At 43.5% G+C, this 23,085-nt stretch overlaps 1 protein-coding gene across 1 annotated transcript; it reads left to right on the forward strand.

Moving 5' to 3' along the window:
• Positions 1 to 23,062, forward strand: TARS1 (threonyl-tRNA synthetase 1). The gene is made up of 19 exons (XM_045848321.1): positions 1 to 183; positions 4,756 to 4,836; positions 7,777 to 7,967; positions 11,393 to 11,516; positions 12,740 to 12,861; positions 13,366 to 13,483; positions 13,737 to 13,801; positions 13,884 to 13,962; positions 14,759 to 14,905; positions 15,878 to 15,976; positions 16,934 to 17,100; positions 18,507 to 18,669; positions 18,759 to 18,896; positions 19,231 to 19,308; positions 19,465 to 19,565; positions 19,726 to 19,830; positions 21,392 to 21,464; positions 22,000 to 22,114; positions 22,547 to 23,062. Exons 1-19 carry the CDS (start codon positions 130 to 132, stop codon positions 22,693 to 22,695), a joined length of 2,169 nt encoding a protein of 722 aa, XP_045704277.1. The 5' UTR covers positions 1 to 129; the 3' UTR covers positions 22,696 to 23,062.
• Positions 23,063 to 23,085: the final 23 nt, after the last annotated feature.

Here is a 23,085-nt window from a genome sequence, read left to right on the forward strand (position 1 = left end):
TGGTCCCTTCCGAGGCACGTGGCTCCTGCGCAGTGTTCCCGGGAGCCCCAGCCCACCTCTGAGCCGCTGGCGCTGTCCTCTCCTCCAGACCATCGCCTTTGAGTTCTGAATTCTCTTCGTGGTTCTCCGATGTCCGAGAAGGCCAGCAGCCCTTCAGGGAAGATGGGAGGCGAGGAGAAGCCGGTGAGCGGGGCCGGGAGGCTGGACTGGGGCTCTCTTGGTGCCCAGGGGCCCTACCGGGTGGGGGCGGGAGGGTGGAAGCGGCTAGGACCCTGAGAGGCGGAGGAACTCGTGGGGTGGGGTACGATAAAACTCCTACTAGAGTCGGAGACCCTTGTCGGAAGGGATCGCCCATTCATAAAGCAGGCGGGGCCTTGCAGGTCAGCTCCGGGTCCATCCTGTTCTTGCAGAGGAGGAAACTGAGACCTTCAATGAGTTTTGCTCAGAACGACACATCTACTTAGAAATAGGGAGAGAATTACGGGAGTCCCAGACTAGTGTTTTTACCTCACCTCAGGCGAGAGCATTGCGGAGCCTTACTGAATCCTAAAACCCTCTTACGGGTAAAATAAAAGCTCTACTTTAAAGAAGAGAAAACCGAGCTCCCGAGATCTGATGCAACTTGCCCAAGTTCGGGTGGTTTATCATATAATAAAGGGTGGAGGCCAGACGACCTGACAAATTAGACGAGTTACACACTTCCCTTCCTGGTGCTGGAGGCAGGCATTATTTTATTTCACACACGCTAACCATTTCACCATTTCACCTTTGAACTTTCCCTTTGTGTCACCTGTTGCTTGGGAACATCTTCCAGGTCATTTTCATGCCACCAGGCGAGGTTTTTTGTTGTTTTTTTTTTTAAATTTAATGATTAACAAGTAAATGTCAAGTGTTCATTCATCGTGCTGGGCCAAGCACTTAGGAAGGTGACTAGGACGCAGCCTGGCCTTCCACAGCCTGGTGTGTGAAAGACGGCTTAATAATCATTTTGCTGTGGTGTTTGCAGAAGCGGGAGTGCCCAGTTCCGCTTGGGAGGGCTCTGCGGAGTGGAGTTGGAAGAGGGAGTGTAGGTTTCCCCGGTAAACCTGACAGGGCAGGGCTTTCCGGGCAAAGGCGTGGAAGGCAGTGAAGGGGGAACGGAATGAACGAATTGCTGGTGGGGTGGCTTGCAAGAGATATGCATGAAGGGGGGAGGAGCAGAGCGATCCGAAGGATCTCAGGCAACCAAGAATAATTGGGATTGTTTCCTGCAAATGAAAGTTTTTAAGCAAGACAGTGATAGATATGAATTCAGGTTTTAGAGATCACTCTGGAGCTGGGGTGGAAGGTGCACTGGGAGAAGGTGAAGCCACAGGCAGGAGGCTGCTGTAATAGTCTGAGAGGTTCGGTTACAGGAGACTCGCCCAGCTCTCTGATAAGGACAGGTCTGTTAAAAGCCACAATTTTCTCATCAGTTTTCAGTCCCTAGGTTAGTACCTCCTCTGACCCAGGAACTGAATGGGGAAAATGCATAGGCCCACATCTAAACTATGTTAAATGTAAATTCTAAACCGAATTAAATGTAAAGGGACAAATGGTGCCTTTTCATAGACTTTTTCCATTCATATTTTTCACTTAAAAATGGGATTTTTATTGTTTTGTAACTTGTTTACTTTTTTTTGCTTAATATAGTCAACTTTCCATGTGCGTAAATATTCTACTACGCCATTCTTAATTGGAGGTGATGTATGACTATTAAATATGCCATTTCTCTCTTCTGTAATAATAATTGCACAATACCTAATATTTATTGAGTGCTAACTGTGGGGTCTTGTACTATATTACATGTATTACCTCATTCCGTCCTCAAAATACCTGTGCACTGCACTGGGTTTTGTTACTATCCCCATTATGCAGATGAGGAAACAGGCATAGCCACAATAAGTAACTTGCTCAGACCCAGTATTCTGTAGCGGGTACTATAACCCCAGTGCCGCCCTGCCTCCTGTCGTCTGCCCGGAGACAAGTCAAGGACAGACACTCCGTGGAATCATGGGATTCCCAGAAAAGACCTATCCCAGCGGCCAGGCCCTGGGTTTGGATTTACTTACAGTGCACTCTGAGGTGCCTTTTTGCAAGTCCTAGATATTCCTGTGGAAGGTAATTCTGTAGCTTTTTCCCTTCACAATTCGGTGCTGCATCCCAGCTCCTGGGTGGACATTTTAGATTGTTTTTACATAAAGATGTAATACATAAACTCACATGTTTTTGCTCTGTCTTCATGGGAAATTGAGGTCAGTTGCCTGCTGTCTTCCCCATTGCAGTGAAGACAGAAGGGCCCCAGGGTCCCAGGAGCCCTGTTGTAACATCCCTGCTCTACGTCTTGGCACCTGTGGACTGAGGGGCGAGTTGCCCTCTGGGAGCCGGGATTCCCATCTGTAAAGTGGAGAGCTATTTAGAACACAGAAAACCGTTCATCCTCTCCCTCTTCGCTACTGCTCTTACTCACTTGACAGATATCTCTCTGAGCAAAGCCATAGGCATTTTATCAGAAAAAGAGAATTGGTTCTTTTCCCATTTTAAACCTGCACAGACAGACGTTCAATTAATTTTTCCCCTTCTCTTACCCAGTTCATCTGACGAGTTACATCATTTCTTTAGTGTAGCAAAGGCCTGCAGGGAATCTTGTCACCCCGTAGGTTAGTACTTGATTAGAATGGACTTAAATTATGTTCGTTATTCATCTGTTGACTGTAAATAAACCTTAAAAGTTTATTAAATGCAGAATCCCAGAGTAGGGGAAGTTTTAGCTCAGCCTGAAGAATCATTTATTTTTTTTTAATTATACAAGTAATATGTTTTATATGATTCAAAAAAGCAACCAAAATGTCCAGCTGTGAAATGGATAAGTAAGCAATGGAATATTATTTACTAATAAAAAGGAAGGAAATACTGAAACAGGTGACATGGATGCTCGTGAAATCACACTCAGGGAAACAGGCCAATCACCAGAGACCACGTATTTTAAAATGTTGGGAATGTGGAGATCTGTAGAGACAATGCAGATTAGTGGTCACCAGGTGCTGGGGGAGGGGGCGTGGGAGTGGCAGGGAGTGACTGCTGATGGGTACAGGGTCTTCTTTTGGCGCGATGAGAATGTTCTCAAGTCGATTGTGATGATAGATGCACAACTGAGCGCACACTAAGGACCATTGGATTGTGTACTTTATGTTGGTGAATTGGAGAATGTCTCAGAAAAACCTAGCCCCCAAAATATAAACATACAAAACCATAAGAAAGTCTCCCCTTCATATCCCTAGTTCCAGCCTCCAAACAATTTCCGATGAGCACAGCTCTGTAGAGTCAGCCACTGTCAGCACCTGGGCAGGCACCTTTCCTGCCACTTGCAGGTCATGAGAGCCTGGAAGAGTCATCTGACTTTTTCCAACTCAATCTTGTCTGTAAAACGAATAATAATAATAATAATAATAATAATAATAATGGCCACCTCACAGGGTTGCTATGAAAATCAGATATGATTGTGGAAGAACTTTGTAAATTGGGAAACTTTGTGCGGTGCAGTCTGCTCAGAATGTTTCTGCCCGAGCGGTCCCTGTGCAGAACACGTTTCTGAGAAAGTCCTCTTCACAGTGTCCCGAAACGTGGCGCAGGGTTTCCCAGCCTCTGTGCTGTTGACCTTGTGTGGGCTGGAGAATGGTTTGTTGCGGGGGCTGTTCTTAGCAGCACCCCTGGCCTCTACCCACCAGATGGCAGTGGCACCCCCCAGTTGTGACAACCCAAACTGTCTCCAGACGTTGCCAAATGTCCACCGACAGGTGAAGCGGGGAGGGATGCGTAGCTTCTGGTCGAGAACCACTGGCACAGACCTGCTCTGCCGTGGTCGCCTTCTGGCACAGGGCGTCCTCCTTTAAACCTTCCTGTGAGTCCGCGTGCTTCTAATTGAAGGCCATGTCCGTTAGCGTAACTTTTCATGCTTGCTTCTGTCTGAACCCTAGTTCGCCTTAACTTTGATTATTTCCTAAAACAATCCTGCCATGATCAGCTTGTTTGGTCCATTCGTCCTCCCGTTCTCATGCTCTGTCCCTGTCTTTCTCTTTTTAACCATTCCCGACAGTGAGTTTATGTGCATACCTAGGAGACGGGCCCTCCATTCTGTTGAAATCTCGAAAGCCCTAACTGACACTGACTGTCGTCCTCGCTGACTTGACATCGAATCATAGTGCTGCAGCGGGTTCCTTCCCCTCTGGAGGTTTTCACGCTTGTATGCCGTCGTTTCCCTGGAGAGTTCACATTTGCACATGACGGAGACTGGGCCGTGTGTTGGCTTCTTCCACAGGGATTAACAAAAAAACATGAACACAGAGGTTCTTAGTAGTGCTTGTGGAATGAATGGACATATATTGTACTGGTTTTATTTCCTGAAAATACTTTTCCTGAATATATCACATGCTTGTTTGTGGCTACATGTTCAGTGTATGTCCTTGTGAATCTGAAGCAAGAGTCGTGGGAACAAGGAAAATAAATGAAATGCAGGGACTTGAACATGATCAAGGAGCTCCTCTACTTTTTTAGGACTTGTCTTCGTTGTAAGTTGTTAACTGGTCTTTGACATTGGCCACATTTTCTAGTCTTTCAAAATCAGATTTCACTTTTCAAAAAAATAGATGCTAAAATAACATCTCAATGTTCCTGGGGGCAGCATGAAGGGGTGTCACATTAGATCAAACGATAAAACCTTGATTTTTGCTTATCCAGGTAGGTGCTGGTGAAGAGAAGCGAAAGGAAGAAGGCAAGAAGAAGAGCAAGGAAGGGTCTGGAGACGGCGGTCGAGCGGAGGTAAGCGTTTCGGGGCTGTTGCCGAATTTCACAGGTGGCAGAGCGCTGTCTCAGACTTGTCCTGTGTAAGAGTCTTCTGGTTTTCAGGGAATTGTAGGACGGCCTCAGCGGAAAAATCTGGGAGAAGCAGTCGGAGAGCCTGGGAGGGGAAGAAGGACCCGCAGTTATTTGTTACTGAGAAAGGAAAACCACTGAGATGCCATTGTGAGCTAATCTGTGGGATCAGATAAGAAAATCAGAGAGCAGAAGTTAGACCGGAATCTGTAATGACTCCGTGGCCTGATTGGATGCCAGCCGTCTCTGATCCTTTCACTCAGTGAGCTGTTAAAGGGGAGGCACTTGCTGTTGGAGCTTGTACCGAATACAGTGGAAACCAAGAAGGCCCACTTCCAGACCCGATTCACACCGTTGCCACCTTGACCTGCTCCTGGAGTTTGGTCTGAAACCAGGACAGATCGCCTTGAGGCCTCTGGAGTGTAGAGAAAATGCTTTCAGTGTCCCTGTGCTCAGACGGAAAGGAACTGGCTTTTCAGAAGTCAGCCCAGAATCAGGCTGGGTCCTGGGCCTTCTGCTTGCTCTAGGAGGCTGTTAGGCTTGCCTCGCCGCTTTATTGGTGAAGTTGAACTGCTGTGAGCTGTGCTTTGCTTTTGCTTTAGTCATAGCAACCATTTTATTAGAGACTCTGTAGAAAAAAACTACCAGGATGCAGAGGAACAAAGGAATAAGCATTTAAGAAGTATGTTGCAGCACAATAAACTAGCTTTAAAGAGCCATTTTCATAAATGCTGCCTTGCTAAATCGGTAGTGCTTTCATTTTACCTAAAGGTGTGTTCAGAGGTAATCAAGAATCACTAAGTGCTGCTTGAGCCCTGCCTGCCTAACCTTTTCTCTTCTGTTTTGTCTGTAACACCACTCTGTAATTGTGGGAGGGACTGTAGGTTGTGAACTTGAACATTTGCAAATGAATAGAAAAAATGCTTGTGTTCCCTAATTTCTTTTTTATAGTTTCAATACTTTAGTACATGCTCTTCTTTCACATCTTAAGAATTAGCCTGGAAATAAGAAACAAAGGGTGTAATTAGAGGACGTTTCTGAAAAGAAAAGGTTCAGTGCGATGTGATTACAGATGTTTGAAATGATCTGTCTGGGAAAGGTGTGCAGTGAGATGTCCAAGGCCGTCCTTCCTCCTCATCCTCCTCCTCTTCCTCCTCCACGCTCCACCGTTTGTGTCCATTGCGCTGAGAAGGGCAGTGTGCGGGCCTCATTCCCTGCATTTCCAGGACCTGCCACAGGGAGAATCTGCTCCATGAACGCTGAGTACATTATGTTTGACACCAGGTGCTTCTGACTAGGAAGTGCCAGGTGCATATGGAGACCAGTAAGTAAGATGCGGAGGGTCCTGTGGCTGGTAGGACTGTCCTGATGCTTCCAAGCAGGTAGGGCCAGTGAGCGTGGCTCCTTCGGCCTGAGGGGTTCAGGGTACATGGCTGTGGAGTGTCAGGCTGTGAGCTTTTGGTTAATTCGCTGGGGCTTCACTGTCATGGGTTCTGCACTCTGCAAATCAATGAAACACTCGTGAAGAGCACCAGTGTGAGTGGAGAAAGAAAAGGACGGCTGTGGATGGAGGGGGACTGTGAAGTGATGAGGGCGCTTCCATTTCAAAAGGCGAAGGCTGACAAAAGTTATGATTGGAATGAGAAGGGAATATTGTATAAGGAAAAAACGTACCACTTCACACGAGAAACTTACTGTTCTAATTTATGTTCCAACAGTGTGAAAATATGTTTTAATGATATGGCTGGCTATGTTTTTCCCTCTTACTATATGATATTTAGGGAAATCTTAACCTCTGAGATTGACGCAGGGGGTAACTGTGTCCACCAAGTGTTAGGTGCTAGCTTGTACCCTTTCAGATGAAGTGTGTTAGGTTGATATTTATTATACATAGAATTTGGGGCAGCATTTAAAGTAAGTTTTAAAGCATGTATTTGAAATCACTGTTACAGCTGATTGATTTAAATCTTTGTAAAGATGGAAACTCATGGTACAATTAAGCCATCTCCTCTTTGCTTTTGTCCGTAGCTGTTAATATCCATGATATTTTCATTTGAAGATTGTAAATTACGTAGATGTTAGTGTTTGACTATTTTGTGACCATAGATTCAACACCTGCTTTTTGAAATGTTTTAAAGACCAAGTCTCTATCAGTAGAGGAAGTCAAATCTCTGATTATTGTCTCTTTTTTTCCTTCTTTGTCAAACTTTTGGCAACCTGAGTGGGTGTTTTATAGAAAACATTTTGGTTAATTTAATATATTAGAGACAGTAGTATTATGCTGTGTTCTTATATTTGCTATTTAAATACTCCCAAGAAAGAAATACTCAAAGATCATGGCTTCTTTGAATTTAGTAAATATTTCCCCTGAATGGGATCCCATAAGTCAAATAAATTGACACTTGGTTAGTTAAAAATTATGAGTGGACATATACTCTGGCCAGCTTCACAGATCATCCCTTGAATAAAATTGAAACAAAATGGAAAAGCAAGCCACTTTGTATTTCCAGGATTGTTTATAGTTGTATCTGTAAGAGTGTTTAATTAGGAAAGTCCTTAAGAGAGTATCTTTAAAGAAAAAAACTACATTATGCAAAAAATAGCAAAATGGTAGTATCAATACTTGTTCATTTAGAATGCTGGCAGCTGGGTATTTATTGCTATTTATACTCTTCTATTTTAAAAAAATCTTAAAATAATAAGAGCATTTAACTTTTTTTTACCTTAGGACAACATTAAGGTAATGCTTGTTGATTTTGGCAATCCATTTACCACATTGAATTACTAATCATGTTTTGTTGTATTATCTATTTTTATTATTTCCCTTTTTAAAAAGGAGAGCAAGTTACTGACTGATTATTTATTTCTTCATCTGTTGTCTTGCAGTTGAATCCTTGGCCTGAATATATTAACACGCGTCTCGAGATGTATAATAAACTGAAGGCAGAACACGACGCTGTCCTGGCAGAGAAAGCGGAGAAGGACAGCAGGCCAATCACGGTCACTCTGCCCAATGGCAAGCAGGTCCCCGCGGAATCCTGGAAGACGACGCCGTATCAGATTGCTTGTGGTATTAGGTACTGGCTGCACCTGCCTTGATCTTCTCTTGTTTGTAGCTAAGCCTTTAAAAAATTGTCTTGCCAAGTTTTATCTTCAAAACATTTTCACGTTACTGTTCAATGGTTTCAATGTTTAATTTACATTATTTGGGACTTTTCAAAATCAAAATGATGTGAAGCTTTATAGTCAAGATTCAAAGTTAATTTCTTAGAGACTCCATTTTGGTTTTATCTTATGAAGGGTTTTATATTAGTTCTTCTACCTTGATCATAATGTCACAAAACGACATAGGTAGTGTTTCACCTGTTTTGACTTAAATGTCTCTGTTTTGAAGTTAAGTGAAGGTCGATCATCTCACAGAAGAACATTAACAAACTAATATATAACACATTAAAAAATGTGTTAGTTTTAGAAGTCCAAAAGAGGGCCATATCCAATCTTAAACTTCACACTTTCATTGGGTTGGGAAGAAGTAACTATGAATTAGATGCATTCTCCGTACTAGAGTAAAAGCGTTCTTAATTTTAATAGGATCTTGGGATCAGTAGCTGGGTCAGTTCATCAGAAAATGATTAAGCTGGGAAGCATAAATTGATGCACATATCTTATACGAGGTGTTGGAAACTGTGGTCAGAGCTTGTTTTTGTCCAGCCCAGGAGCTAAGAATATGCAGCAGGGATCATGTGTGGTGCACAGTCTAACATATATCTATAAAAATAACAATAATAAAATAAAACATGTGTATAGCCTTTTACAGAAAAAGTTTGTCAACCTGTAAATATATGGGGTGGGCAAAAGTCGGTTTATAGTTGTGAGTATGCAAAACAGAGTTTATTAGTGTATTATTTATTAATGTATTATTTACTTGTATTACAACTGTAAACCTACTTTTGCCCACTCTTTATATTATTCAGTAGATATAGGTATATACACAGACACACATCTCCAAGGCTTTTTGGAGTACAGTGCCAATTAGAGTTTTACATTATGTTAACACATGTGAGAAGCAATTTGGGTACAGAATCCCTCCAGATTTTTACACAGCTATTTCATCCACACCTAACTTGATGATATGTTTTTAATGATCTGACTTTATCAAGCTTTTCCAAAGTTTCAACTTGGTTTTCATAGAAGCCATAATTCCCTTGTTGTATTATTATTTATTTTTATTTCTTTTTTATTTTATTGATTTTATTTTTATTTATTTGTGTTGTTGAGTTGAACCACATGAAATCATGTGACTGTCAAATATGGTTGATTATCATCAATTTTATGTTGTTGAATATAAGACAAAAAATAACAAGTAAACAGGTTTGGCAGCCAACCCCGCTGACTCTTGGTAAGCCCGCTGTGCAGCTGGGGGCAGAGGAGGCAGTTAGGCCTGCGGACCATGAGTCTTCCGTGTGCATGAACATTGGTTAGTGTGTCTTACAAGGAGAATGGAGTGTTTTAGTTAATTTGACCACTGCTTGTAACTAAAGTACTTCTGTTTTATTCCAAAAGAAATAAGCAAGTTGTGATGTCAAGCAGATCTCCATATGAGATCATAAGTAACAGGGTGGACGTTTAAATATCAGTTCAATCTGTCATTTTAGAGGTGATTTTGAAGGCCATTTGAAGAAGAGATTCCTCCGTGGTTGCGCACTGACACTGCAGCTGTGTCAGTATTAGAATTCAGGTTCCCGTTAGTCCAGGAACTTTTTCTCTACATTCTACAATATTGTCCCTCAGATTACATTGTACTTTGTCAAGTAGCCAATTGAAAATAATTTTTTTAGTTGAATTACAAATGACATTGGTGAGCTTTAGAGCTGGAGTTAAGCCACTGATCTGCAAGTGAGGGTACTTAAGAAGACATTTTTACAAAAGTCCAGAATGGCTTGTTCTGTGAAAAACTGCAGCATGAATAACAGGCTGTTTAAAGGTTCAGATGATTAGTAATGAGTATGAACGGGAAGAAAAAAGAAGGCATGTTGCATTTGCTTCAGAAGGTTTTTCTTTGGAGTTTTGGTTTTGTTCGAAGTCTTCAAGTATGGATTATTTTACCCCTTCTTTGGAAAGTGGAAGTGATCCGGTACGGCCCGTGGGCAAGCTTCATTTTCACAGTAACTCCATTGCCGGCATCTCATGGCACCGTTTTGGACCCTAAAACAAAAATCACTTTGTTCCTGCAGACTGTAGAGTGTAGTAGTTGACTTTCGATCATTTCTCTAGTCTTCTGAAAACTGTTGTATACCAAATTAAAACATTCCTCTCTGCCAAATCCATTGTATATTTTGTGAGATGTGTTTATATTACATTGGCTCCCTTTGATCTCAGGAGAACAGGAAACGTTGGGTGTAGTCTAAGGGAAATGTAATGGGAACACTGAAAATGGAATAAGCAATTATTGTTTACTTTCTGTATGTTACTCCATCCTTAGTCCTTAAGAGGGGGAGGTCGTATAAACTTCAGCAGAGCAAGGAGAGAACCACCCAGCACAGCACCTGCAGCCAGCTTAAGCCTTCCAGTGGTGTATTTAAAGGCTGACAGCATAAAGGCTGTCCACTTTTCCTTTGTGGGGCAGTGTCACCTGCTCTTGTTGAGTTGTCAAGACTATGGTAGACTGCCGTTTCCCTAGCAACACATTCAGATCTGCGGTCTGACTCACCTTACCCAATTCTGCTCTAGGCACGAAGCTCCCCGAACCTCTCTTAGCTCGCATCCCCGCTTGCATTCGGGCCCACCCCCTCTTCTGGAGCACCCTCTCGTCTCCTTTTTCGCCTGGCCAGACCTTCTGACCCTTCAGCTCATTACTTGGTCCCCAAAGACTGGCCGAACCGCTCTGGCCTCTGCCGCTTCCCCTGCTCAGAGCTCCTGTGGCTTTTCCACCCACTCGGTGTGGCTGACATCTCGCCCCGTGCTGACCATTTGTGTGGTGTACTGTAGACTGTTCTAGACGACATTCTTATCCACACTGTTAAAACATTTTACTGAATTATCCTTTATTTTACCTATATATTTATTATAAATAAAAGCATCTTAAGCATTGGTAGAATCTAGTCCAACATTAGCATTGCCTCTCAAAAGAAAATTCCATTACGTATTTCAAGTAGGATAGGAGGTAGAGCAGAGAAGTTATTTAGCATGCCCAGTCCGCCTTTTCCATCGGAGTCTAAGTAGCTTGGCTTTGTGGAGAACTTATTTGGAGAATAGACATTAAATCAGGCCACTGAAAATCATTATTGTTTGTTTATCAGCGTTGTTGTATCTTTCAGTAAGCATAAATGTTATAGTGTTTTAAATTTTCAGGATCTTGTAGTTATATTCTTGGGTACCTTAGTACATTTTGGGGGTTTGTCACCTTTTCCATTTTATTGCAGAAGATCTATATTTCTTATATCTATAATACATGCAGTGTTAATATATAATATACAGTGTTTCTTTTCCTGTTGTTTGTAAGTCAGGGCCTGGCCGACAACACCGTTGTTGCTAAAGTGAACAAGGTGGTCTGGGACCTCGACCGTCCTCTGGAGGAAGACTGTACTGTGGAGCTTCTCAAGTTTGAGGACGAGGAGGCTCAGGCGGTGAGTTTTTATTTGGTGTGCGTTGAATTCCGGGATGATGATTCTAGTTTGGGCTCTCTCCACGGCTCCTCACCTCTGCCAGTAGGTGACCCGAGTTTATTGATGTCTCATTGTCATAGTTGAAGTCTTCATTTTTGTCTTCCATTTAGGGAGCATAATAAAAGTACTTGCCTGATAAAAATCAAGAGGTGAAGTTGAAAGAATTTATTTTCACTGCTAGATATTAAAATTGGGAAATCTGGAAATTCTATTAAAATTTTACTAGAAATTGATTAAGCAAGTAAAACTTGTTTTCTTCATTGTCAATACTTAAGCAAGACATACATATACCTTAACAAATTGGAAAATTAAAGTGCTCCCTATATTGGGAAGTTGATTTTCGTGTTTTTTCTCATCTTAAAGTGCAAATCTGCTGAAAGCGCTGTGAAAACCAACCTCTACACGACAGCAAGCTTTTCTCCGTATTTCTTCGTGACTTCCCTCCTATGCAGAGGGAAATCAAACATGTTGTTTTATTTTTTTATCATTGATGGTGGTTTACTTACATATGCAAATCACACATAAGTAAATGTGCTCTGGATTCCTTAAGTTTCTAAAGAGAATTTTTAAAATCATGTGGGTACCTTACTATTATTAAATCTTAAAAGCCTTGCTTTGGCTATATTCCGATTCATGTGAATGACCACCTTGAAACCAAGTACTACCATGTGATGTTAGCGTCCATATGTCTGCCCTTGTATTTTCTGGTTGTGTCGTGGGGTCAAGTTATACTGCCCTAGTTGCTGGGGGCCAGTAGGAATAAAGGAGGTAGACTTCTAAGCAATGCCCCACTGCCACAGAAAGGCAGAGCACAGCCCACGGGTGAGCGCGCACTGGCTCGCAAGACCCTGGGCCATTGCCAGCGAAAGGACAGTCACATTGCGAGTGACGATTGTGTTCAGGGCACAGCATCCATCCTGTTCAATTAATGAGGCTAATTTGCATTTAATTCGTTTGAAACAAACTAGATCATTTCTAAGGTAAAAATACAGTTTAGTAATTAGCATCCTTTTGTTGTGTCGTTTCTGTATAGAGTCACTCTGCAGTTTGTAGATTGGTAAATTTAGATTTTTATGTCTTGGCTTTATTTAGGATAAGTTTTGTATGCCTCTTTCAGATGACCGCACGAACTTAGAGCGCATTTGCCCAGTCTCACACCTTCTCATCTTGCTTTGCGTTTTCAGGTATATTGGCACTCGAGCGCTCACATAATGGGTGAAGCCATGGAGAGAGTTTATGGCGGGTGTTTGTGTTATGGTCCACCAATAGAGAGTGGATTCTATTATGACATGTACCTTGGAGAAGGGTAAGTTATGGGACTGGAGAAAGAAAACTAACGTCTGGATGACCGTGGGTCCCTGTGCTGTTTTTAAAGTGTTCTTACTAAGGAGAATGATGTGGTGCTTACTGCTTCATAGTCACGCAGCACCCCCACTGCTCAGACTTGAGGTGTGTGGCAGCTTTCACAGGCATGGAGACTCGTGAGGGCTCTGTTCTGGGTCGATGGAGGCAGAGCCCAAGGTGCGCTGGGAAATACAGTGCAGTCGGTCCTCTTCCCCTTGACACCTGGTGACAGGGCTGGAGGGAGGGGGTTCACTAGTGGGAACGGTGTCCCTGGTGACCAAGGCCGAAGCCACTGAAACTGTAAATGATTAAAATAACTTGTGAAAAATGTCTAGTTTACACTTCTAATACACGATGCAAGGGCCTGATTTTTTTATGTCAAATCCTTTGAAGTGTTCTAAAGAAACGTCCCTCCAGAGGAGAATGGGGTCGAAAGAAATTAATTTTATACTTCGCTCTCTTTCAGGGGGGTGTCCAGTAATGATTTCTCCTCTTTAGAGACTTTGTGTAAGAAAATCATTAAAGAAAAACAAGCATTTGAAAGGCTGGAAGTTAAGAAGGAAACTCTGTTGGAAATGTTTAAGGTCAGTCGAACTGGGGCCTGCGGCACCCGTGTGTCACTCACTCACGTTACGTGCAGGCGTCGCCCTGCGGTTCCATGTGCAGAGCGGAGTCCTGTTCCTCGGAGAGTGTGACATCTGTGTTCAAAACAGGAAATACTGACATGCTGATGACCCTGTAATGTCTTGATAAGATGTACTTTGACTTGTATTTTAGCTCTAGTATTTAGAGGTAAAAATTAGAGGGTATTAAAAAAATAATTTTTGCTCTTTTCAGTACAACAAGTTCAAATGCCGGATATTGAATGAAAAAGTGAACACTCCAACCACCACAGTCTACAGGTGAGAATGAGGTGTCATCAGAGACGATTGGTGTCTGTGCCATTTTAAGTCTGTATTAAGATTTCTCTCATTTTGTCCCTAGGTGTGGCCCCCTGATTGACCTCTGCCGGGGTCCTCACGTCAGACACACTGGCAAAATCAAGGCCTTGAAAATACACAAAGTAAGCGATGCAACTTTGAAGACTCTGTTCATATAAATGTATTTGTGTGGTGCAGGCATATGGTTTAAACTTTCACTGGTTCCTCTTTCTACCAGTTTCTTTTGGGTGGATTGTTTTCTCATGCTGTCTCCCGACTGTGGGTGCCACATGTCATCAGCCATTTTTAGCAGAAATTCTCCCAAGCAGTGGCTCCTCGCCCATTCCACAGCAGAGCACATCAAGGGGGCAGTGCAGGGTTCCCAAAATCCCGCAGTTACGGGCCCTCGTGGCTCTGAAAGCTTGGAGACTTGCTGTGGGAGCATGTGTTTTTGTCTCTCATGTGTCTAAGGCAATATACCCAGTCGTTCTTGCTAACCGAGCTCATCCGCCGGTTCATACTAGTTCAGAAGTTCTTCATGGGTGAGTAATAAAATGCACTTTGAGTCATAAGAATAATGGAGTCATTGCAAGATCGTTTTGTGGGTTTCTTTTCCATCGTGGCATGCTCGTGTGAGGAGGCCCTCGCTGTGAGCCGTGCTCGTGGAGTTGGGGTCCGCGAGGGCACTGAGGCAGGCTGGGCTCTTCCAAGGGGACCCAGGAGCCACTCCCTGCTGCCCAGTAAACCCGACTGTTTAGCTCCGCCCCCTGGCAACTTGGGGAGGGTTTACTCCGTGGGGACTTTTTGTGCCATTTCCTTGTATGAGGACCACTATGGACTCGGTTCATAAGGTGACTGTGAGAAATAGCGTCTGACTCTCAAAATAAGTGAGGCATTTCCAAATTTGAATATTGTTTCATGGCTGATCTTTGTTTTCAGAATTCCTCCACCTACTGGGAAGGAAAAGCAGACATGGAGACGCTCCAGAGAATTTATGGCATTTCATTCCCAGACCCTAAAATGCTGAAAGAGTGGGAGAAGTTCCAAGAGGAAGCTAAAAACCGAGATCATAGGAAAATTGGGAGGGTATGTTATGAAAGAAGAATGTTTCTAGACTGAGTTTACTTTCATTTGAAATGTAGCTGTATTATTTGGCTGTGTTAATAATTTCCTTTTGAAGAAATGTTATAGCTTTTAAGTATTATTGTACTGCATTGATTTAAGCCACAAATTACTTACTGATTGTCCGTGTTTTCTCCTAGAGTGTGCTCAGTACTGCACAAAAACTCCCTTTAACTGTTCCTTTTGTTGAGGACAAAGGCTGATGACCTTCAGTTCTCTATAGAGGAAGTATAGCACTGTTCCATAGAGCTGGGCGATACTTTGGAAATTCGCCTGGTCGCACTGACTTCTTTTTAAGACGTGGAAACTGAGTTCCAGAAAGTTTAATATGCTTGCTGCCCACGGTGACGGCACAGCACGCCCCCGCTGGGTTCCATGGTGTCGGTTCCTCTACCCCTCTGCCCCTGGGTGCCTTCCAGACTGGAAGTTAGGTTTTAGATGAAAACATTTCTCTCTGAGATTGCATTCCCTCTGGGCCAGGCATCCTCGGCTGCCGGGCTGTGCAGGCCGGCTCTGTCTCCGTTTCCTGTTTCGTCACCAGTGTCTTCTTCCAAGGCTTCTTCCTGCCACTCCTACTTCAAAAAAAGAAAGAAAGAAAGAAAAATTAAAAGCACCCAGAGGTTAGAGCTTTGAGGAGTTAAAACCACGAGGGCTGCCTCTGGGTGGAAGAGAAATGAGACCCGTGCCCCAGGTCCCTCTTCGGTAAATTTGACTGGATTCCGGACTGTAGTAAGCAGGGAACTAAGTTGTGAAGAACTTGAGTTCAGTACCATTAGATAGATCACACATCAGAGATGTTGGCGTGCTTTCTTGGAATCGGGAATGGCACAAATTAAAATATGAGATATCACGACTGTATTCTGAACTCAAAAGCACTGTTTATGATGCTGTTGTGCATATATATATATAAGCATTCCTTGTTTTTCTTTTATCCAGGACCAGGAACTATATTTCTTCCATGAACTCAGCCCTGGAAGTTGCTTTTTCCTGCCAAAGGGAGCATACATTTATAACACACTTATGGAATTCATCAGGGTAAACCATATTCATTATTTGCTTTTGTAGACTTAGGACATAAATTGATTTTTATTAAATAAGATCTGCTAAAAGGAAAGATAACCTTCTATTTTAAAAGAAACATTTAAAAGAATAAATAAAAATGGAAGTTTTGAGAGCTCATAAAATTTTTAAAAACTTCTTCCTAATACATGATTTTGTCCATATGTGTGGATGTGTCACAGAGAAGTTGGTGATCTTGAACTAGGACTTGTGACCCTTACACAGGAGCTGTGCGTGCTCTTTGACCTTCCATTAATATTTTCCTTGGGAAAGCAAGTCTTTACCTTGCTTTATTTTTCTTTGTAAATTTTGAAGTATTTAAAGCATATGTTTATAGAGATTAATACCATCAGCACCTGTATACCCATGACCTAATTTAACGTACACGTGCCTTAGATTATGTTCGAAGCACAGTGATGTGTACACAAAGAGGAAACCAGCTCCCCTTGGGGCCACTGCTGATGCATTTCCCTCCTTCTCAGAAGCAGCTACTCTTTTGAAGTTAGGGTGGATCCTTTTTATCCATGTTATTGTTCATCTACCCCATACATACGTGTCCCACATTGCTGACGTGTTCAAATTGACGTGCACGAAGTCTCACTGTGTATCAGCCAGAACTGCGATCCAGTTGTGGTGGTTACCTGTTATTCCATTATACGACTACCACAGTGCGCCCATTCCTTTATTGGTGGACACGGACGTGATTGCTGATTTCCCCACGTTACTGATGGTGCTGCGGCAGGGTCGCCTTGACAAGCCTCCTTATGTGCATGCGCGAGAGTTTCCTCTTTGGCACACACCTCCAAGCAGATTATAACATGTGTGTGTCTTAAACTTTACTCTAGAGTATAAAATTGCTCTTTAAATTTTTGCTCCCACCAGAAGTAGGAGCATTCATTTCTGCACACGTGTGTTCTGTTTGTTTTATAACAGATTGAATACAGGAAGCGAGGGTTCCAGGAGGTGATCACCCCGAACATCTACAACAGCCGACTGTGGATGACCTCGGGCCACTGGCAGCACTACAGCGAGAACATGTTCTCCTTCGAGGTGGAGAAGGAGCAGTTTGCTCTGAAGCCCATGAACTGCCCGGGACACTGGTAGTTGGCAGCTTTGAGTTTCTGTTGAAGATTCTTTAATGCTGCATTTGGTCCTGTGCCCGGGACACTGGCAGTTGTCAGCTTGCAGTTTCTGTTGACGATCCCCCCATGCTGCATTTGGTCCTGTGCCCGGGACACTGGCAGTTGGCAGCTTGCAGTTTCTGTTGACAATTCTCCTTGCTGCATTTAGTCCTAGATTGCTTTTTTTCCTTTGATAGAATTTGTCTGAAAGCCAGGTATATGCTCCTCTGTACAATGTAAATAACTCCTCTGATTATAGAAGGAGCTGTCGGGAGCACTCACAGGATTATTGTGTAATTGTAATTTCTTCTGCGCCTGATTTGGCCCTCAGACCTTTAGACGTTAAAGAACGGCACTGAACAGGGTCACAGCAGTGAACAGGCCGAATAGAAAACGGAGCCTGGGTGTCGGGTATAGATAGCAACTTCTCCAGGATTTTTGTTGTTGTTTTATTTTATTTTATTTTTTTAAAGAAATGTGGTCTATGAAAACCTACTGCTAATGAATTAACGTCCTTGGGAAATCTTCGTCTTGGGGCTCTTCCCCTCTCTGTCCTTCTTGACAGTTAGACGCATTGTAACAGCTTACAGGGAACTAGGGAGAGTCTTGACTCCGGGCAGCTCAGCGTGCACAGCCCCTCACAGCTAGGCCTCAGGCAGAGTCCATGAGGAAGGAACGTCCACGGGAACTGGGTCGTAGGTCAGGAGACCAATCGAGTTCGTCCTTCCAAGGGCCCAAGCACCTTCAGATGAGCAGGGAACTGAAGCGCTTGGGGGAGCGAAAGAAAGCACAGACTTCAGTTTCTAGAGTTGTGCATGATTTGTATGCAGCTGAGTCTGTTTTTGTTGTGTGTGTGTGTGTTTTAAAAATATGAGCCTTAAAGGCTGTTCTCAAAGTAGTGGAAATACTGAGCACAAGGCTATGATTCCAGACTTATGAGACTAAATTTGTTCTTCTCTCTTATTTCTGGTTGGTGGTATTACAATGTTTTAAATTATTTATTTGTTTTTTAGGTAGAGGGGACAGGAGGGAGAAGAGAGGGAGAGAAACATCAATGTGTGGTTGTCTCTTGCACGCCTGCCACTGGGTGGCCTGCAACCCCAGCATGTGCCCTAACTGGGAATCGAACCAGCAACCCTTTGATTTGCAGGCCGGTGCTCAATCCACTGGGCCACATCAGCCAGGGCTAGATGGTGGCGGTATAAGTTATTGGCTGTTTTATTCATGACAGGGCTTATGTTGTTGTAGGCAGCCCAGGATTTGAGAAGTATTGCTTATCTGAACAACCTGGAATCAGTGGCTTTTTGACAGCCTTTCATATGATAGTAGAGAGGTGGTTTCGTTGTATTAAATATTGGTGGATCTTATTTTTCTCTTCCCTTCAGCCTTATGTTTGATCATCGCCCAAGATCCTGGCGAGAGCTGCCTCTGCGGCTAGCCGATTTTGGGGTGCTCCACAGGAACGAGCTGTCGGGAGCACTCACAGGACTCACGCGGGTGCGGAGGTTCCAGCAGGACGATGCCCACATATTCTGCGCCATGGAGCAGGTGGGAGGCTTTGTGGGGTAAAGGACATGGAGAGGGATGTCAAGGAGGTTGAGGAAATCACCGCCGTGTCGTTCTCCTTTCATTTAAAGATTGAAGATGAAATAAAAGGTTGTTTGGATTTTCTGCGTACCGTGTATAGCATATTTGGGTTTTCTTTCAAATTGAACCTGTCTACTCGCCCGGAAAAATTCCTTGGAGATATTGAAGTCTGGAATCAAGCTGAGAAAGTAAGTGGTGTTTTCAGCGTGCTTGAATTCTGTTTGAATGAAGGTGGCTCCCTCCGCAGTGTAAGAAAGCCAAGCCTCTTTAAATTGGAAATGGTTCCTAGGTTTGAGTAAGCTGTTTTTTTCTGTATGATTTTCTATTTAGAAATACTTCAGTGTGTTTTCAGTCATCAGGCTGTAACCTTGAAAAGCGATTTGTATGTGAGCAGGTTTAAATGGGGAAAATGACAAAGCAGAGAATAGTGACCCAGGAAAGCAATCGTATTTTTGGTCTCAAATTAGATCATGAGAAGTTGCAGAAGAAGAAAAATTAAAATTGATTTTGCTTTATCTTTAGCAACTGGAAAACAGTCTGAATGAATTTGGTGAAAAGTGGGAGTTAAACCCTGGAGATGGCGCTTTCTATGGTCCCAAGGTCAGTACCAGCGTAGATTTGAGTGATGTGACTTTCATTTTCGGGTGAAGAGATTACTTACATTTTAAAAAAGGGGAGGAGTCAGCCCCAGTACAACTATAGAGTGCAGCTTTAGTGCACACAGCGTCTTAGAGTAACCCCATCTGTGCGCCTTAGATCGACATTCAGATTAAAGATGCCATTGGCCGGTACCACCAGTGCGCGACAATCCAGCTGGACTTCCAGTTGCCCATCAGATTTAATCTTACCTTTGTAAGGTGAGTTTCTGTGTCTGTTCTGAACATGCTTCCAGGACATATAATGGTGCGTGTGCGTGTATGCATGCATAGGGATAATATAAAATAAAGGGGGGGTATGTGTACACACACACAATTTGTCATATATATAATATATATCACAAATTTTTTTTCTTTTTAGCCATGATGGTGACGATAAAAAACGGCCAGTGATTGTCCATCGAGCCATCCTGGGGTCAGTGGAAAGAATGATTGCTATCCTCACCGAAAACTACGGGGGCAAATGGTAATTTTCATCATTGTCTCCTCCTTTTTTGGTCGGGCAATGTAGATTAGCTATAAGAAATGTCCACTGTCCAATTTATGTATGTGATGGGAAGGAAGAATAATTGCAATTAGTCATTTCTAATCAGTGACATGTATTTACAAAGTGAGGAATCACAATTAGAACCCAAATTTTTTAGCTGAAAGAATATTTCTTGGAAGTAATTATTTTTGTGTCACAATTTGATTTGTTGAATGTTATATGACACTTTCTAATTAGGAATTAGTATTCAGTAAGGGGCATGTTGTTATTTTGATTGCTTTTCAAGCAACTCCGATGTTTCCATCCGCGTAAACAGGAGTAGGCTTTGGCTTAGCCTGTTCGGTATTGCTGACCATGAGGAGCAAGTATTTTGACCCCCTTTAGAAGCTACATGGGTTTTTAATTGAGAGTACAGGTTCCACATCAATTAACAGTTCTGTGTCGTGTTTTTATAAGATCATGTTCTTATTGGAAACGTGAGCACATGACTCCCATTTTATTTTCTAAGAGTTTTGTCGGGGCCCACACTCTGCAAAGGCAACAGAAAACAGCACCGGGTTATGGAGCACCCATCGCGTAAAGCCTGCTGCATTAATTCTGTTGCTACAAAACTTCCGTGAAATGTTGTAAATCTGTTTCGTCTTACACAGCGCAGTCATGTCCATTTTCCTCATAACTTGGTTAGTTTAGACATTAAGGGGAGTTTGTCACACTTGTCAGTGAAATAAGATCATCTGTTTTCAGTTATATTTCACAGCATCAAATCAGATGTGGGACGCATTCTGCCCATGACATCCAGGGAATAGGGGGGATCCTCGGCTCGCTGCTCTGCCCACCGGGTGGCGGGTGGGAAAGGACAGTTGGGTGGGCTTCAGGGCCTGCTCCAGCCTGTTCCCAATGCAGCGTGGAGTGGAGGCGCGATCGAGAGCAGCACTGACAGGCCCACAGCTGCGGGAGGGCTGGACGCCCAGAACACCCCAGAGGGAGAAGTGCAGGCGGGCCGTCTTTTACTAAGTAGCAAACACACACTCATTCTTACCAAGTCCCTTCTCCTGCTACATCCATCACAACGCGCTGAATTCCACCACATGGGTCCTGAATGAACTGAAGGCACCGTTTGTGCCCACCCTGTGAAGAATAGGTAATAAAGCAATGCTTGGGCGAAAGAACTCTTTGAATAACATAATGGGAATCGCTAAGCGTGGTTCTTCAGCAGCTCGTCCCCGTGGCAGCCAGTGCGTGGCATTCCCTTACCCGACGCAGCGAAGTGGGAGGCGGAGGCTCTGCCGCCGGGTTCCTTCGCCATCTGCCCAGCGAGGCAAAACTTCAGCTACAGATTTTTTTTAAGGATGTTTTGTTCCTCTTTCTTCCTTTATTTTAGCCTTTTATTGGGTATGGAGAAAAGCCATGTTTTTAAAGTGGACCTTGCATGTTTCAGAAAGATAGGGAAGAACAGACCAATGGTGAAGGCGCCATCCTTTTTTTTTTTTTTTTTTCTTTCAGAAAAGTCCACACTAAATATTTGTAATTTCCTCTTCAGGCCCTTCTGGCTGTCTCCTCGCCAGGTGATGGTGGTCCCCGTGGGACCAACGTGTGACGACTATGCCCAAAAGGTAATCCTTAAATCATGACTTTTTGTGCAATTCGACATCTGTCGTTCGGCTTTCCAAATTCCATGAGCTATATCCTTGGTAAATCAGGCTGCTTATGACACAAAGAAGTGTTACTGTTTTCAGTGTTACTATTTTAAGCGTGAAGGGATTGCATTCTCTCTTTAATGCTTCTCTAACGTGGTTCCGTGACCAGAAGACACAGTTTGCCTGGTGTTTCAGGTGCGCTTGTATCTTTCATCGTTTTTTGTTAGCAAATAGCCAGTGCCTCCATGTGACATGGAAACTCAGGCGCACGATGCCGTTTAACTTGCCCCGGTTGCTCTTGGACTCCAAGAGTAATTTCGCTTCATCTTTAATGCACATCTCTTCAGTTATTTGAAACCTTTCTTTAAGGGCATGCCAAACCAATATTTCACCCTACCCACCAAAAAACTGCCTTACTGACAGAGGTCGATAACGGTTAAATAAAACCATGTAAGATCAAACTGTAATTCTAACTGTAGATCTGAAGACCTTGTTGTCTCTGTGCCGACAGGTGCAGCAGGAGTTCCACGACGCTGGCTTCATGGTGGACGTCGACCTGGACCCGGGCTGCACGCTGAACAAGAAGATCAGGAACGCACAGCTGGCGCAGTACAACTTCATCCTGGGTAGGGAGGGGAGCCGCCCAGGGAAAGCCGCGGGCCTTGGGGCAGCTCTGGGATCTGGAGACTTGGGCTGAAGACAGTCACGGTGGTCAGTGTCGTTCCTTTCCATCCTGATGCTTAAACTATTTGTGCAGTTGGAATAGGAAAGGAAAATTTCAGTGTGACAAAAATAATCTCCAAGGTCTGTCTAAAAATGTTCTATTTCTTCAAATGGTAAGTTGTTATTAAGTCGCCTGGACTAAGTGACTCAACAAGCAAAGCAGTGTTAGTCGTTGCACAGTGTTGGGTTTTTTTAATGAAGAGATGTTTTTCAGTCAGTGGCTCGACTCTGCCTGGTCGCCTGCACGGTGTAACCAGAAGCCTTACCGGTGGGGTGGCTTTGAATGCCCAGTGAGAACCCTCGCGTCCCAGCACTCCCGTTGTCCTTTGTTTCAGTTGTCGGCGAGAAGGAGAAGACCAGCGGCACCGTGAACATCCGCACCAGAGACAACAAGGTGCACGGGGAGCGCACGGTGCCCGAAACCGTCGCGCGGCTGCAGCAGCTCCGGCAGTCCCGCAGCAAGCAGGCGGAGGAAGAATTCTAACGAAGGGCCGGGCCGAGACTGGCTCAGTGGAGAAGGAAGAGCAGTTTTTCCATGATGTCCACTCCGGGAAACGTTAATGTGTACTGAACTCGGACTACTCTGGCCAAGTCTGCATGGGTGGCTGCAGGGGTGAGCGTTTTTTGGCCTGGACAGGTGTCAGATGAGGTGTATCTGAAGGAGATAATTACCAGAGACACGTTAAAATTATTTTATCCTTAATTATCTGAGCACTGGAAATAAACCATGGGGAATGCTTCACTGTGATAAGGGATGACATTTTTGTGAATTTCATGCAGTTGAAAAATAAAATTTTTTAAATTTGGTTTATGGTATAAAAATAAAAACTTTAATTCCTGCAAGTTTCAAAGGATTTCTCTGGCCTTCACATAC

Source organism: Phyllostomus hastatus, unplaced genomic scaffold, assembly GCF_019186645.2.
Source record: "Phyllostomus hastatus isolate PE091 unplaced genomic scaffold, TTU_PhHast_1.1 phas_contig_58, whole genome shotgun sequence".
NCBI classification, from domain to species: Eukaryota; Metazoa; Chordata; class Mammalia; order Chiroptera; family Phyllostomidae; genus Phyllostomus; species Phyllostomus hastatus.

Coding starts and splice junctions, on each gene's coding strand:
- TARS1 (XM_045848321.1), top strand. CDS start 130: ATGTCCGAGAAGGCCAGCAGCCCTTCAGGGAAGATGGGAGGCGAGGAG. Junction 18,670..18,758: donor TATTCTGCGCCATGGAGCAG/GTGGGAGGCTTT, acceptor TTTCATTTAAAG/ATTGAAGATGAAATAAAAGG. Junction 22,115..22,546: donor GCAGTACAACTTCATCCTGG/GTAGGGAGGGGA, acceptor CCTTTGTTTCAG/TTGTCGGCGAGAAGGAGAAG.